The sequence below is a fragment of the Giraffa tippelskirchi genome, chromosome 5 (assembly GCF_054371585.1).
Source record: "Giraffa tippelskirchi isolate mGirTip1 chromosome 5, T2T-mGirTip1v1.2.pri, whole genome shotgun sequence".
Classification (NCBI taxonomy): domain Eukaryota; kingdom Metazoa; phylum Chordata; class Mammalia; order Artiodactyla; family Giraffidae; genus Giraffa; species Giraffa tippelskirchi.
Window position 1 is genome coordinate 28,713,884 of NC_137279.1, and position 14,080 is coordinate 28,727,963.

At 62.8% G+C, this 14,080-nt stretch overlaps 2 protein-coding genes across 20 annotated transcripts in view; both read right to left on the bottom strand.

Annotated features, from left to right (window-relative positions):
* Window positions 1-3,096: 3,096 nt before the first annotated feature.
* On the bottom strand, window positions 3,097-5,027 carry TMEM52 (transmembrane protein 52). The gene is given in 6 exon segments (XM_081488378.1): window positions 3,097-3,557; window positions 3,559-3,739; window positions 3,845-4,023; window positions 4,615-4,656; window positions 4,813-4,856; window positions 4,943-5,027. Coding segments are annotated over 6 exon segments (855 nt in total). The 5' UTR covers window positions 5,009-5,027; the 3' UTR covers window positions 3,097-3,214.
* Window positions 5,028-5,278: 251 nt separating this feature from the next.
* Window positions 5,279-14,080, bottom strand: part of CFAP74 (cilia and flagella associated protein 74) — an 85,521-nt gene continuing 76,719 nt past the window's right edge. For 5 of the 19 annotated variants that reach the window (XM_081488374.1, XM_081488369.1, XM_081488377.1 and 2 more), the window contains exons 27-40: window positions 13,626-13,902; window positions 12,580-12,678; window positions 11,620-11,759; window positions 10,846-10,980; window positions 10,586-10,695; window positions 10,403-10,458; window positions 10,153-10,272; window positions 9,748-9,903; window positions 8,985-9,111; window positions 8,724-8,878; window positions 8,355-8,460; window positions 7,995-8,125; window positions 7,668-7,802; window positions 7,073-7,521 (exon numbers count right to left, since the gene is read on the bottom strand). In XM_081488374.1, coding sequence (XP_081344500.1) covers window positions 7,420-7,521; window positions 7,668-7,802; window positions 7,995-8,125; window positions 8,355-8,460; window positions 8,724-8,878; window positions 8,985-9,111; window positions 9,748-9,903; window positions 10,153-10,272; window positions 10,403-10,458; window positions 10,586-10,695; window positions 10,846-10,980; window positions 11,620-11,759; window positions 12,580-12,678; window positions 13,626-13,902 — 1,849 coding nt within the window. In that variant the 3' untranslated portion in view covers window positions 7,073-7,419. Of the gene's footprint in view, window positions 5,599-7,072; window positions 7,522-7,667; window positions 7,803-7,994; window positions 8,141-8,354; window positions 8,488-8,723; window positions 8,879-8,984; window positions 9,112-9,302; window positions 9,939-10,152; window positions 10,273-10,402; window positions 10,459-10,585; window positions 10,696-10,845; window positions 10,981-11,619; window positions 11,760-12,579; window positions 12,679-13,625; window positions 13,903-14,080 lie in introns of those variants that run through there. The other 14 variants (XM_081488372.1, XM_081488365.1, XM_081488376.1 and 11 more) reach the window with 8 other exon arrangements.

Genomic DNA, 14,080 nt, shown 5'->3' on the forward strand with positions numbered 1-14,080 from the left:
TACCCCTGCTCCCACCATCATTTTGTTGCACCCCTGCTCTGGTCCGGAAATATAGATGGGACCAGTTTCCTTGAAATGGCTTGGTAAATTTTGAGGGGAGCAGTGGGAAAGTCCTTCTCACCATCACACAGCTGGAAGCCATAACTGGGCGGCCAGAGCCAGCTTCTTCTCCATCTCAGCCCAGGGCCGCTGGCCTGGAGCCTGCTGGAGCCATTTTGTCCCCGTCAGCACAAATCTTGCGGCCTCAGCAGCTATCCTGGGCCTCAGCTGGCAGTGTCCCTGTGGCTTCCATACTCTTGGCAGGCCGAGGGCCAAGACCCGAGGCCCAAGGGCCAGCCAGGTCTGTGGGGGACAGGGCACACCCCGCCTGCTCAGATTTGTCAGGTGGTCACAGGGCCGGGGCAGGTGTGTGTCTGCCTGTGACACTCTGGGGGCCATGCAGGTGGTGAAGGGAACTGTGGGGGCCTCTGACTGTTCCTGGGGCAGGAGCTGGAGGGGAGATGGGAGGAGACCCTTCAGCCCCAGTTTGGAACCACATGCCTCCGAGTGCCATGGCCAGGCCAGTAGATCACTGCCTAGATGGGAGCCTGAGGACCTGGGTCCCAAGGTTGGGGGTGTGTGTGCGTCTAAGGGTCAAGCACACACATGCAGGGCTGTGCGCTGCTGTGGCGTCTTGTTACTAAACAACCTGGCCACGGAGTTCCCCCAGGAGCCAGCTTTGCTGTTCCCAGCGAGAGGGCGGTCAGGTTTCCCTGAAAATAGCCCCTGACTGCCCAGGGGAAACCTGGCTTGACCTCCCTGTGGCCGGTCTGGCCCCCTGGTCCTGTCTGCCCTGCCCTCTCTTGCCCCCGGCTCATGGCCAGCTGTCTTCTCCTTGGACTGTGGACCCCCAGCCTCCTCTGCACAGGGTGGCCAGAGGGGGTCCCAAATGTATTTGTTTATTGATCTTTAGAGGGTGACTGCAAAGTGCTGGCACCACACTTGGCCCTGGGTCCTTGGGGATGCAAGGGAGTCACCTGGCCAGGGAGGCCATCAGCAAGAACCCTCACCAAGAAGTGATTACAGTCCCACTGCAGCCTGGGAGGATGGGGGCTGCATGGGGAAAGGGGAACAGCCCCCTCACCTGCCCTGGCCCACAGTCTCCATCGTTGTTGCAGCCCAGGAGGGCCTTGGCTAGGACCCAGGGTTGCAGAGGGAGCTCTGGGGTGAGGGGCTGCTCAGGCCATGAAGGACCACATGGGGAAGAGCCAACTGTCCCAAAACAGGGCTGAGAGGATCTCCTGGCCATAAAAGGCTCTTGGCATTTGGGACCCCTGGGACCTTGGGTTGCTGGGCCCTGTTAAAACTCAGTTGCTCCCTCCACCCCTTGAACTCTGCCCATAGCAACTTGTGTGCCACCATGCAGGGTCCTCTCAGCTGGCACAGACATGGCAAGGCTACTATGGGTGCCTGGTGGAGCCCCAGTGGGCTGGCTGGGTGGTCCAGCAGGAGCTGGAGGCAGCACCTGGGGGAAAGGGTGGGCAGGCCTCTAGGCGTGGGGATCAGCTGGGGCTGTGCCTGAAGGTGTGAGGGTCTCTGGGAACCTGAGGAAGAAGTTCAGTGAATCTGGACAAGAGCATGGATTCCCCAAGGCCAGGCCCTGCCAGCCACTGGGGCCGCCCTTGCTCTGGGGGGCCGGGTCGGAGCAGCCCTTTCTGAGAGCTACCATGGCAGTGGAAGACGGGGTGGCCAGGTGCTGGGCTATCCCCTGGGATGCCAGAGCAGGCTGGGGCTTTCACCCTGCCCCCCGGGCAGACTTCTCCCACATTGGTCCATGGTGTTCTCCCCCGGTCTCACTGGGTGCCCACTGCTGCCCCGACTGCTCTCACATGGCTGGTCTGCCTCAGCCCCTGATCCTTCACCCCTTGCTGGCGGCCTGCTCTCCCTTCAAGATCCGCCCCTTGTGCCACCTTGTCTGAAGCCTGCTCTGGGCTGGGGCTGAGCGCCGTGGGCCTCATGTCCCAGGGCCTTCAGCCTCCCCTGGACTGAGGGTGGAGGAGCTCCTGGTGAGCCTGGGCCCGTGTCCCCATAGACAGAGCGCCTGTCACAGGGCAGATCAGGGATTACAAGGGGGTCTCTGAGATGTTCAACGAGGAGGGCAAAGGGCAGATGAAGATGGATGAGCTGGAGCGGCTCATGAGTCTCCGGGGGCATCAACTCCACCAAGAGCACGTTGGCCTCCACGGCCAAGGATGGGAATAGAGACAGTGAGGCCGACAGGGACAGCTGGGGCAGGCGCGGGTCCCCTGTGCATGATGAGGGGTGACCACCCTCATCGGCCGCTTGCTCCCCACAGAGAACAGGTTCTTCAACGGCGGCAGCTTCCTGGCCCTGATGGGGTTGTCCTGGGAGAAGGCCCAGAACCAAGAGGGCGAGCTGAGGGCAGCCTTCTGTGTCTTTGACAAGGAGGCCAAGGTCTACATCGACTGGGAGACGCTCAAGTAGGGCCCAGGCCAGGTGGGAGGGGGAGGGGAAGGGGCTGGGGAGGTGGGTGCCCTGCTAGCTGCTGCTCAGTGCAAGGGGGGCCCCTGCAGGTACATGCTCATGAACGTAGGCAAGGCCCCTCAATGAGGTGGAGGCTGAGCAGATGATGAAGGAAGCCCTCAACTACAAGGGTGAGCAGAGGATGGGCCCCGGGAGCCTGGAGGCTGGTCGGTCTGGCCGGGCTGCTGACCTGTCCCTCTGCTCTCAAAGTTCATGGCATGATGACTGAAGATTGCCGGCAGAAGCCTACTACCCACTACTGTCCACCCCACCCCAGTTCCGCAGCCAATAAGTGCTCCAGCCAGACTCATGTGTGCCTCACTGTCCCCAGGCTGGAAAGAAGGGGCTGCAAAGCTGTGGGTCTGGAGAAGGTAGAGGGTTCTCCTGAGTCGACCATGGCACTTGGCCCGTCACTTTTGTGGGACACCTGACACTGCCCACAGCCCAGCCCTGGGCTCTGGACACCAGTCGGAAGGCCAGGCTGGGCCTAGGTCGAGGACCACATACCCTGCCCTTGGCCCTGGGAGGCGCTGCCCAAGGGCCCCTCCCGGAGCCCTTTCCTCCATGAGGAGATCACTTAGATACAAACTTTATTTCCTCTCTGAGAAGCTGCAGACATCACAGCAAGCCCTGAGCCCTGAGGCTTAGGCCTGTGGGGCCTCCTCTGGGCTGAGGGCCTGCTGGGGCTGGGCTAGGGGCCAGGGCTGGATGTAACAGCCTGTGTGTGTATGTGTGTGTGTGTGTGTGGCCAACACACGGCCAGCCAGCTTGGCTGTCCAGTGTTACATAGCAGCGAGTCCAGGGCTGCAGCAATGTGCTGGATGGCTGGCCTTCCTGGGAAAAGGATGGTGGGGATGGGCTGGGTGCCCTTGCACAGTCTCCTGTGAGCACAGAGTGGCCGGTGGCACTGGGAGGCTTGGGAGAGCTTTCCTGCTCCCTCTGCGGGGCACCAGGGCCACAGCCAGGGGTGCTGGGCATTGGGGCCTGGCTCCTGGAGCCCTGGAGAGGTCTTGAGGCACGAGGCCCCAGGGGAGGCTGGGTTACAGGGAGGGGGGTGGCTCCTCCTGTCTGGTCTTCATCATGATGGCCTCCTCATAGGAAGGCAGCGGCTCAGGGGCGTACAGGCTGTAGGCCGGAGGAGTCGTGAAGTCGAGGTCCAGCTCCCCGAAGGGCAGGGGTAGCTGCATCCCCAGCGGGTACTGCACGGAGCTGTAGGCTGCAGGGACCCAGGATGGGTTTATGGGGGTGGGCCTGGCCCTCACCGGTCCCCTGCCACCCCTACAGGCTGGTGGGCCACCAGGAGAGGTGTGCCAGCACTCACAGGTCACAGTGCTGTGCACTGGGCTGTCACTGTCCATGGGGATGGCTGTCAGGTCACAGGGCTCAGGTGCCGGCGGCAGGTGTGGCTGCGTGTGTGCCCGTTTCCGGAGGTGGCAGAACCGGACACAGCTGGCCGAGACCCCACAGAGCAGCAGCAGGAGGGCAGTGAGCAGGATAAGCCTGGGCAGGGAGGAGCAAGACCCCTACCACTAGACTGCCCCCAGGTCTCTAGGCACCTGTTCCCTGGGGGCAGTCACAGACAAGGCAATGCACAGGATAAAAGAGAACCAGGACTGCCTCTCCAGGCCAGAGGATCTCGCTTGGCCTGGCCTCCTGCTGCTGGGCCTGCCCTGGCTGTCTTTCCAGGGTTGGCCACAAGTGGCCTTGGGCTCCTTCCTAGGACACACTGCTCCAGGCTAGCTACAGAGTCCCGCGCTCAGACCAATGACCATGTTCAAGGGGCCTCCTACAGGGACGAGGAGTGAGGGAATGGGAAGTGAGCTACCAAGGGAAGTCAGTCAAGGGCCCAGGGGTGTCCCCAGCCATGAGGAACTCAGGCAGGACCCATGCCAGATGTTGCCTGGGTGCTGGGGGAGGAACCTGGGATCCCTCTGCCAGGCTGCTGGGGGCCTCAGAACCTTCCTGCCAGTGGCCCAGGACGGGGACAGTGCTGGTGACTCCTCAGCCGTGGAGCCAAATTGGTGAGGGTCTGGTGGGACTAGCCCAGGGGAGGACCGTCGTACCCAGCTGCGCGCTGCGCCCTCCACTTACCCCACGTGCCACAGGCTGCTCCAGCGGGCCTGGGGCGGGCACCTGTGGGACGGCGGCACCTGGAACCGGTGGGGAAAGGCCCGGCCCACCGTCCCGCCCGAGTCTCCCCGCGGGAGGACCCCGGGTCCCCTCCACCCCCGCTCCCTCCCTCTGCCCAACCCTTCTCGCCGCATCCCCGCTCCCCCGCCCCCAACTTACTGGTCCGAGGGGTCGCAGCTGCCTTCCGCGAAACCCAGCGCCACCTGCGGGGACACGAGTGAGCCCGGGCCAGGGCGCGACGAGCGCAGACCCGCCCCGCGGTGCCGGAGCCGAGCACCCCGCGACCCACCTGCGGCAGCGGCAGGAGTGGCGGCAACAGCAGGAGCCCGCGGACGGCTAGCGCCGACGAGAACATGCTAGGCGCCGACAGAAGTAGCGAGCCGGGAGACCAGGTGGCTTTATGAGGGCCACGCCCCTGGGCCGCTCCCAGCGCAAACCCCGCCCTCCAGAGACTGCGTCCATTGGAGGGTTGGCCTTGTAGCCACGCCCAGGTCCCCGTCCTAACCCTCCGCCCAAGATCAGCCGCGCCCTCTAGAGGCCCCGCCCCTGACGGGCTTGGCTCACCGCAGGCCCTTGGCCACTTCAGGGCCCCGCCCACGTAATTCCCGTCCCTTGGTCCTCTCACCAGGTCCGTCCCCTCCTTGTTTCCCTAGCATAGGGTCACGGGGTGGCGGGCGGTCTTGCCCTTTGGCGTCCTGCAGTCCGGCTCAGGGTGGACGGAGGCGTCCCATGGATAGTTGTGCCTGAGTGTGGCCTCGGAGGGTGGCGGCCACGCCTCTCACACACCCGGGTGCTCAAGGTAAGGGTTGCAGCAGTCAAGACGCTGGGGCATTCCGAGAGCATAGTTCAACGACAATAATTGTGCATGCTTGCTGCCCTCTGCCCTCTGCTCCTCCGTTGGGCGGTCAGGCTAAGGGAATCGGTCCGCATGGCAAGGGGCCTTGTCTGAGGAGGGAGGGAGAGGAAGCTGCCCTGTGTGTCTTTCTTTACTGCAGTCAGGACACGTTCCTCAAGCGTCTACTCCCTGGAGGGGAACTGACTGCAGTTCTTTGAGGGCAGGGCCTCCTCCTCTTGGGCTCCCCTGATAGCTCAGTTGGCAAAGAATTCGCCTGCAATGCAGGAGACCCTGGTTAGATTCCCTGGCGAAGGGAAAGGCTACACACTCCAGTATTCTGTCCTGGAGAATTCCATGGACTGTATAGTCCATGGGGTTGCAAAGAGTGGGACACGACTGAGCAACTTTCACTTTCACCTCCTCAGCTTGACTCTATCCTGCCTGCACTTGCCGGTTGCATGATCTCTGCCCAGGCTCTGTCCTGAAGCTGTCCTGTGCCTCCAGGCTGTACGGTGGCCCCCAGCTCACCCTGCTCCAGCCAGGCTCCTGGCTCAGGAGTGGGAAGAAGGATGGGGAGAATTGCAGCCAGCATGCAGGAGTGCAGGCAAGACCTAGGCCAGTAAATGCCAAGGACCGCTGGTTCTAAATCCCAAGAGCCAGGCCAGTGTTTAGAAGAGAGGGGCCTACCCGAGGAGGAGGTGGGGCAGTGCCCTGCAGGGAGGACTCCTTTGGGGCCTGACCTAGCTGCAGGACCTGGGTTTCTCTCCCATCTGGTGAGCAGCAGCCTGGTGAGGATCTGCCCACTAGACAGAAGTCCCACAATAGGCTGTTCTGAGGCCACCGTTGTGGGCTCAGGGTTAGGGAGAGGGCAGACTTCCAGATGCCAAGGGCACCGAGGAAGTAGGATGAGGACTCCAGGCTGGTGTCCTGAGGCCTGTGCCCAGGAGAAGCCTTGGATGCAGCTGGCCCTCCACTCCTGCCAGGGAAGGCTGCGTTTGGTCGCCTAGGGCTGGCACAGGCTGGGCATGCTGGGCTGTATACAGGGAGCCTGGCTGGGTGAGCTCTGTGGGGACAATGTCTACCCTGCCACTCTCTAGAAGGCAGGGGCTGGTGCAGGCTCAGTTCTGAGCTCCCAGCAAGGTCTCATGGGCTGGGAGAGGGGGCTTCTCCCTTGAAGAGCTGGTCAGGACCCAGAAGGCTGAGCCTGGACTCACTTCAGAACAGTGGAAAACCACACTGACAGGTGGGCCTCCCCCTGGACCCTGACTGGGCCGTGAGGGAGGATGCAGTGAGGGCTCACTCCTTGCTTGGGGCCTCGGAGACTTGGGAGCAGCGGGGGGCTAAGGGGCTGCCTCGACTTTGGAGTCTGCAGCCCCCACCCTGCTCACTGGCCTCTCCAGGTGTGGGTTGGCCTCAACTCCACCCCTACCCCCCACCAGCCGTTTCCCCAGGGCTCAGGAAGCCCCTCTAGTTGTCCAGGCTGAGTTCATTGTTTTATGGGCTGACTTGTGTGTGGGGCAGGGGCAGCCCCCCAGGGCTCCTCCCCGTGGGCCCACCTGCTCACTGCAGCCCACACTGCAGGCATGGAGGCACAGATTCACACAGGGTTTATTGACAGGTCTGTGGGGGCAGCTGCTCCCCACCAGGACCTCGAAAGGCTGTGTGGGTGCTGGTGGGGCTGGGGACCCGCAGGGCTCAGGCTGGGAGCAGGCTGTGGTCGGGACTGGCCTCTTCGCTGGTTCTAACATGGGGCTGGAACGGGAGCTGGAGCCAGGACAGCAGGAGTGCCCCGGGGGGCCATGCAGGAGACTGCCCTTTTGAAACTGCCCAGGTCCCAGGCCCCTGGGTGGTTTGGCCTGGTCCACAGACCAGGGGAGGGCTTCGAGGGTGGCAGGAAGATCAGGGGACTCTGTGGAGAGACTCCTGTGGCCTCAGGGGCTGGTTACCACCTGGGCTACAAAGAGGACCTTGTAGGTCTCCTTCACATCCCCCCTAAGCTGCAGCAGGGCCGATGCCACGAGTGGGTGGTCCGGCTGGAAAGGGAGAGGTGGGAACAGAGGGGGATTCTCAGTCAGGGGGCGCAGCAGGCATGTGTTTTCTCTTGGCGGCACTGCCCACCTCACCCGCCCAGGCCCCCCAGCCCTCTCCTGGGGGGGCAGGCTCCCTTGAAGGCACTCACATCAAAGTTGATGGGTGGCATCCAGGAGATGCTGATGGCCTTGGTCTGGCCACGCTCCACAGAGCCTTTGGAGGGCTCGATGGTGAAGCCCTTGTGCTGCAGGGCTGCGATGTTGTCCATGCTGAACTCAACAGTCTGCGGGCATTGGTGCTGTCAGCAGGCAGGCGGGCGGGCACAGCTCCCGGGAACCAGCACCCCTTCCCCTGGCCCTGACCAGTAGGCTGCCCACCCCACAACTACAGAGAGGGAAGGCCAGCAGGGGCCCAAGCTTCCCGGGCAGTGGTGGCTGCAGAGGTGCCAGGGAGGCCAGGGCAGTGCTGTGGTCACCTTCTTTGCGGACAGCTGGGTAGTCCGGATGCAGCCCACTTGCAGTTCTCGGGTGGCAGGTGGGGCTTGCGTGTCTGGGTCCAGCTGGGTGTAGTCCAGGGTCACCAGGATGGGCTTTAGCTCCTCAGTTTCTGGAGAGGGAGGGCCTGGCGGGGGTCTCGGGGGTGGGGGTGCCGCAGAGGGAGTGCGGGGGTGCCCGGGGTCAGGCAGGGGTCCTCTGAGCAGGGCTGGCCCACTAGCCCTGCCCCCACCTGTGGGGGATGGGCCAGGAATGCCTGCCCTCCCTGCAGACTCCAAGGGCTGAGGGTCTTCTTCTGCCACCCTGCCCACCTCGGGGCTCTGTGCCCTCAGAGGGCTCACCCTCTCTGTGCTCCAGGTCAAAGGCAGGGATCACGGTCAGGGACTCTACGGGCACGTCCAAGGGGTCTCCGCCCTCCACAAACATCATGTGCTCGCGGGCTGCACCCTTCAGGAGGATGTGGTGGGACACTTTCTGGGAGCAGGAGCACAGCGGTTTGTGACCCTGCATGTGGGGCTCTGGGAGGGGGCGGGGCTGTGATGTGGGCCTGTGGGACCCCAGACGTTGGTCTCTCCACCTGATGACCCCCAACCTGATGTGGAGCCCCTCAGGCACCAAGCTCCAATGTGGGGCTGCTCAGGCAGCTGAGGGGCTTGGACAAGAGGACATGTGGGTGGGGAGGAGGGGTCCAGGCTGGGTTGGAGTTCTACCTTTTCAAAGAGAACGACCTGCAGCCTGTCAGAGAAGTACAGGCTCTCGTGGTCTGGGCTGAAGGTCACAGTGAAGTCCTGAGCCTTGCCGGGCTCCATGATGCCCTCGACCGGGACCACGCTGAACACGCTCTGGCCACTGTAGTTCTGCGTGCCTAGGGGCAAGGCGGCCAGGCTTGTTCTGATCCCCTTGCAGCACCCAGCGCCCCCCGGCCACCCCCCGTCCATGGCCCACATGGTCCCCCCAGCTGGCCAGCTCACCCACGATTTCCGTCCTCTGGTCCGGCGAGGCCAGGAACTGTGGCAGGCGGTGCTGGTCTCCGATCCTGGAGGAGAGGCTGTCCAGCTGCATGGAGAACTTGATGGGCAGCGGGGAGTTGTTCTGCAGCTGTGGGAAGCAAGGCCCAGTCACTGGGGCAGCCGGGCTGGCCAGGCAGGGAGCAGGCCGCTGCCACCAGGTCTCAGCCCCCTCCTGCCCCGTCAGGCTCAGGCTAGCCTTCAGCTGAACCAGCATCCCACCCCAGTTCTCTCCTGCCTCCCCCTCTTCCCGGGAGAACACCACATCCCTCTGTAAAATACCCCATGGAATTGGGCCCTGGGGTCTGCTGTCAGAACCTGGACTACGCTAAGTAAAGAAACAGGAGTCCCATTGGCAACTTCAGCCCAAGGCCACCTCAGATGCGGGGGAGCAGAAAAAGCCAGGCCTGCCTGCCTGCATGGGGGTAGGAGGCCACACACCCCCTTGCAGGGGGATGGCCCCCATCCCATGCAGAGGCCCTGGGGCAGAAAGATGGGAGCAGTGAGAAGGCCTGGGCAGCAGCGGAGGGGCGGAGGGAGGGGCGTCCTCAGCACCCCCTCCCCACTGGCTGGAGGGGCCAGTGGAGTGACAGCTGCTGGGGGGGGTGGGAGTGGTGGTGGGAGTGGCCTGTGGCTCTGCTGGCTCCCTGACTGAGGGGGCGTGGACCCCTCCTGGGAACCTCTCCCAGGCAATGGGCGGCATCAGGCCCCGCGACACATGCTTTACCTTGAAGCCCGAGGAGACAGACTCTCTGGCGATCACGTAGCCCATGTTGAGGACATTACCTTCAATGGAGCACGTTATCGTGGATGCCACACCCGTGCCCATGAGGGCCAGGGAGAGTGTACCTTTCTTGGTGATGATGTCCAGTGTTTCTTGGGCCTGCAGAGACCACGTCCCTTAGCATGAAACAGACCCTGGCAGAGGCAGATGTGGGAGCTCTGTCTTGGAACAGCTGGGTCAGGGAGTGGGGGACCTGAGATGGCTTGGAGCTCCCTGGCCACCACCTCCTCCTCCTTCCAGGGAGAGGCCAGGGCCCAGGAGGACCAGTGACTCCAAGACCCAGAGTGCTGGACGGCATGCAGAGTGGGGAGTAGGGCTGCAATGGGGCTCGGGTGGGCTGGGACTCACCACGACACTCTCACGCGGGGAGAAGGACAGATCTAGGACCTGGGTCTCGCCGGAGGGCAGCCTGATGGTGGGGTTCAGCAGGACGAAGGGGCCATCCGGGTTCAGCACGGAGTACTCCAGCTGAGGGCCCGGCGTCAAGGAATGGGTGAGAATGGGGCCTCAGCCCTTCACAGTTCCCTTCTCTCTGCCCCTACCCGTCTCCCCGCCCCCGCCCCTGCTACAAGCTGCCTGGGCGGTGTAGGCAGGATACGTCAAGATCCTCTGGGGAGATGTTCTGGATGGAGACCTTCTTCATGCCCCGGTGTCCTGAAATGGGGGGTCAGGTCACAGCCCCAGGCCTGCGGGTGGATGTGGGAGCCCAGATGAAAAGAAGGGTGCCTGGATCCCTGTGGGTGGGGGTGTGCACGCGGGCTGGGCTCCAATCAGGACACACCTGTGGCAATGTCGCCGAAGTTAACGGTGGTCTTGCCTTTGTCGGATGTCACCACGATAGACGGCGCCACCGCTGGACACCACAGCTCCAGGTACAGTGTGTTGTGGGGACTGGGAATGGTGGGGAGGGATTTGCTGAGGGCAGGGCAGGGACCATGTGCCCTGCCCTCCCAGCCAGACCCTGAGCTGGCCCCACTGGGATCTGGGGGGCTGTTGGCAGGGAGAGTCACCACCCCGCCCTCCCTGCCCAGAGCACCGCACCTGAAGCTCAGCGGTTCTGTCCCCTTTCTGTCTTTGGTGTCGCCACTGGCAACAACACAGGGAACCACAAACTTGTCAAACTTCCCCTGGAAAGACCTGGTCAGGGAGGCCTGTGCCGACTGGTACTCTTGAGAGCTGGAACAGAACCGGCAAGTGCACTCATGTCCTGTCCCCACACTGCCCCCAGCACCCAGGAGGCTGCACCCTGCCCTCCATGGAGGGCTCCGTAGGCCACACCTGCTTCCCAGGGCCCTGGGCCAGAGGGTACGGGGTGGTTGGGGTGGCAGCCTGGGGGCCACGCTATGGCCCAGGCTGTGGTTGTCACAGTTTTGTCTGACCAGCTGGCTTTTGCATCCCTTCCCTGGTCCCTGTGGGGGCCTCTCCTCTCCCAGGGTACCTGTCAGGCACCACCAGACAACCGAGTTCCTGGAGCCATAGCAAGGGTCCAGGGCTGACAAGTGGCTCAAGCCTGTCAGAGCTGCCTGGAGCTCATGTGGCAGCTGGGGAGGCTGGGCTGCTGACCTGGGAACATGGGGGTCAGGGGCTCAGCATCCCCCAGCCCCTGCACTGAGACTTTTCACAGGGGCCCTGGGCCCAGGGGAACTGAGGTGAGCAGATACCCAGGACAGCAGAACCTGAGGGGCCTCAAGGCAGCTCCTGGTTCCAGCTGTGCCTGAAGCCAGCCACGCTCTGGACTTGCAGTCATAAGGCCCTAGAGCATAGGGGGACATCTCTGTGGGGCAGCAGGCGGGGGCAGCCTTCTCTCGGGCCCACCTGGATGCAAGGTCCTCCTTCTGCAGCTCCGGGAACTGGGAGGTTGAGGCCCGGAGCAGCCGGTCTTGGTTCTGCAGCCGCAGAATGGAGAAAGACTGTCTCCGCTGGTCCTTCCTCTGGGTGACTGTCTCCTTTTGGGACTGCCAGGAGGAGGCTGGCTGTGGTGCTGCCCTTGGGACTCTGCTGGGCTGGCAGACTGCCCAGGGCAGGAACCCAGGACCCAGGCCCCAAGCAGCTCCTTAAGGGAGACCGATGACAGGTGCAGAGATCCCTGTGGGCTCATGCACCACCCCCAGTGTCTGCCTTCCCCGTCAGGAAGGGAGGCACAAGGTGAGGCAGAGGGGCTGGCTGAAATGGGGGTTCTCGCCCTTGTGCCCTGCTCTCATGCCTTGCTGCCCTCTGGCAGGCTGAAGGCATGTGCCCCTTCCTTCGGCGTGTGCTGTGATAACAGGGGCGCTTGGACGCTGAGGAGGAACTGCAGGGGGCCTCTGCATCTCCAGGGCAGCAGTGGGTGGGCGGGGCTCTGGGCCATGACTGCCCAGCTGTGTTGGATGCCCCTTCTGAGCAGGAGCCCGGGGCAGCTGCTTCTCCAGGCCTGAACTTCCTCAGGTTCACAGGCCCTTTGATGTCTTGTCTGTTCCCCTTCACTGTAACCACAAGCCCCTGCTGAGCAGTGCAGAGGACCTGGCCCACCCTCCCAGAACATGGGACCAGGGTCTGGGGCTCTTCCTTGCCTGGTGATGCTCTCAAGAGAGGAGGGAGGGGCCTTGCCAAGAAAAAGTGCTAACCTCTTAAAACACACATAGTGCTCCAGCAAAGTGTTCCCAGGGCTCCTGCCCCCCAACCCTGGGCGCCCCCAACCTCAAGGCAGGGTGGGGGTGTTTGTTCCCAAGCCTTTGTGCAAGGGCCTCGTGCAAAGCGGGCAGCCCCAAGCCCCCTGGCCTCCTCCCCACCACGCACCGATTTGGTCTCAGCTTTTCTGCTCAGGGCCTGGAAGGCCTCCTGGTGGATCAGCTCGCTGGGCAGCACTGGCTGGAAGGCTACTCGGACCAGGCACCTCTGTGGGGGAAAAGGTTCATGCTCTTGGACATGTTGGGGTCTTAGTTTAGAAGAGCCCTCCTGGGAGGTCCTGCCTGATCTCTGTCCCTGGAAGCTGGGTGGCTGCAGGCATGATCACCAGGCCCCTGCACCATGTGGGCTGAGGGTCCCTGTGATGGACCCGGCACACTGCCTGCGGTGGGTAGTGGCCCACAGGGCATGAATGAGAAGGGAAGGTTCATGTTCAGGGACCTGGGGGTGGTCCCTGCACCCCCATCTGTCCCCATGAGGGGAATGGCAGCCTACCCCTAGAATGGCCCTGGGCCCCACAAGGGCTCCCTCACCACAGCCTCCCCCATGCTCAGTACAGCAAGGGAGCGAGGGGGAAGCTCTTAACAGCTGCAGTAACCTCTTTGGAGAAGAGAACCATTTCTCAAGCCTAATTTGCTCACTTTATTACGATGCGTTTCTGTGACTGCAGGGCCTGCATGTCCCTGCCCATCCTCACTCAGTCCCCTCACAGTGGCTGTCACCCCCACACATGAAGGCATGGAAGTAAGCTCAGAGATGCTGTGAGGGCCCCAGGGAGTCCCTGCCTTGAGGCCTGGCTCTTTCTGCTTCATCAGGAGAAGCAGAGGTGGGAAACCCTGTGCTCCTGGTGACCAGGTGCTGTGCAGCCTTTGTGACCATCTTCTGTGACATCCAGGGCTGCACACCCTTGCTTGGTCTGAACTGATGGAGCCCCCAGCCAGGGGCCTGTGGGGTCAGCTGCCTTTGGGTTCCCGCCTCTGGGGCCAGGCTGGGCTGGGTAGAGGGTAGGTAGGAGGGCCCACTTAGCTCTTACGAGGATCCAGGTTGATCTCTACCATCTGTTGTCTGGTTGAACCACCGTAGTCCAGGGTGAGCAGAGCCAGGCACCCTGGGATGGTCCCCCCCGCCCACAGCCCACCTGTGGGGCTCACACCTACTTTTCCTGGCCACACGGTGCCCACCAGGGGTGAGATGGTGATGGGCGAATCTGGGGGCAGCAGGAACTCGAAAGACGTGGGCCCCACGGGAAAAGCGTCCTCCGAGCCAATGCGGGGCACTGAATGGGTCAGTGAGTTCATGCTCAGGTGGGAGTTGATGACGTACAGGGTGGCCACAGATGTGTCGTACAAGGAGGTGGCTGCAAACTTGATCTGGTAGTGGGACAGCTCCAGGGGCGGGTAGACACCCACGGCCCGGCATGCCAGCTTGAAGCACCTGGAAGTGACAGCATGAGTGGCTCAGCCAGGGGCTGAGCAAGGTGGCTTCCAGCACAGGGATGCCCAGAACCAGGACAGCAGGTGTCACAGGTTTAGTCTCCTACCCCATTAATGAGTTTTAGTAAATTTTCAAAATACCATTTACCCCGTGCACATTTTTTTTTATTACTCAAAAA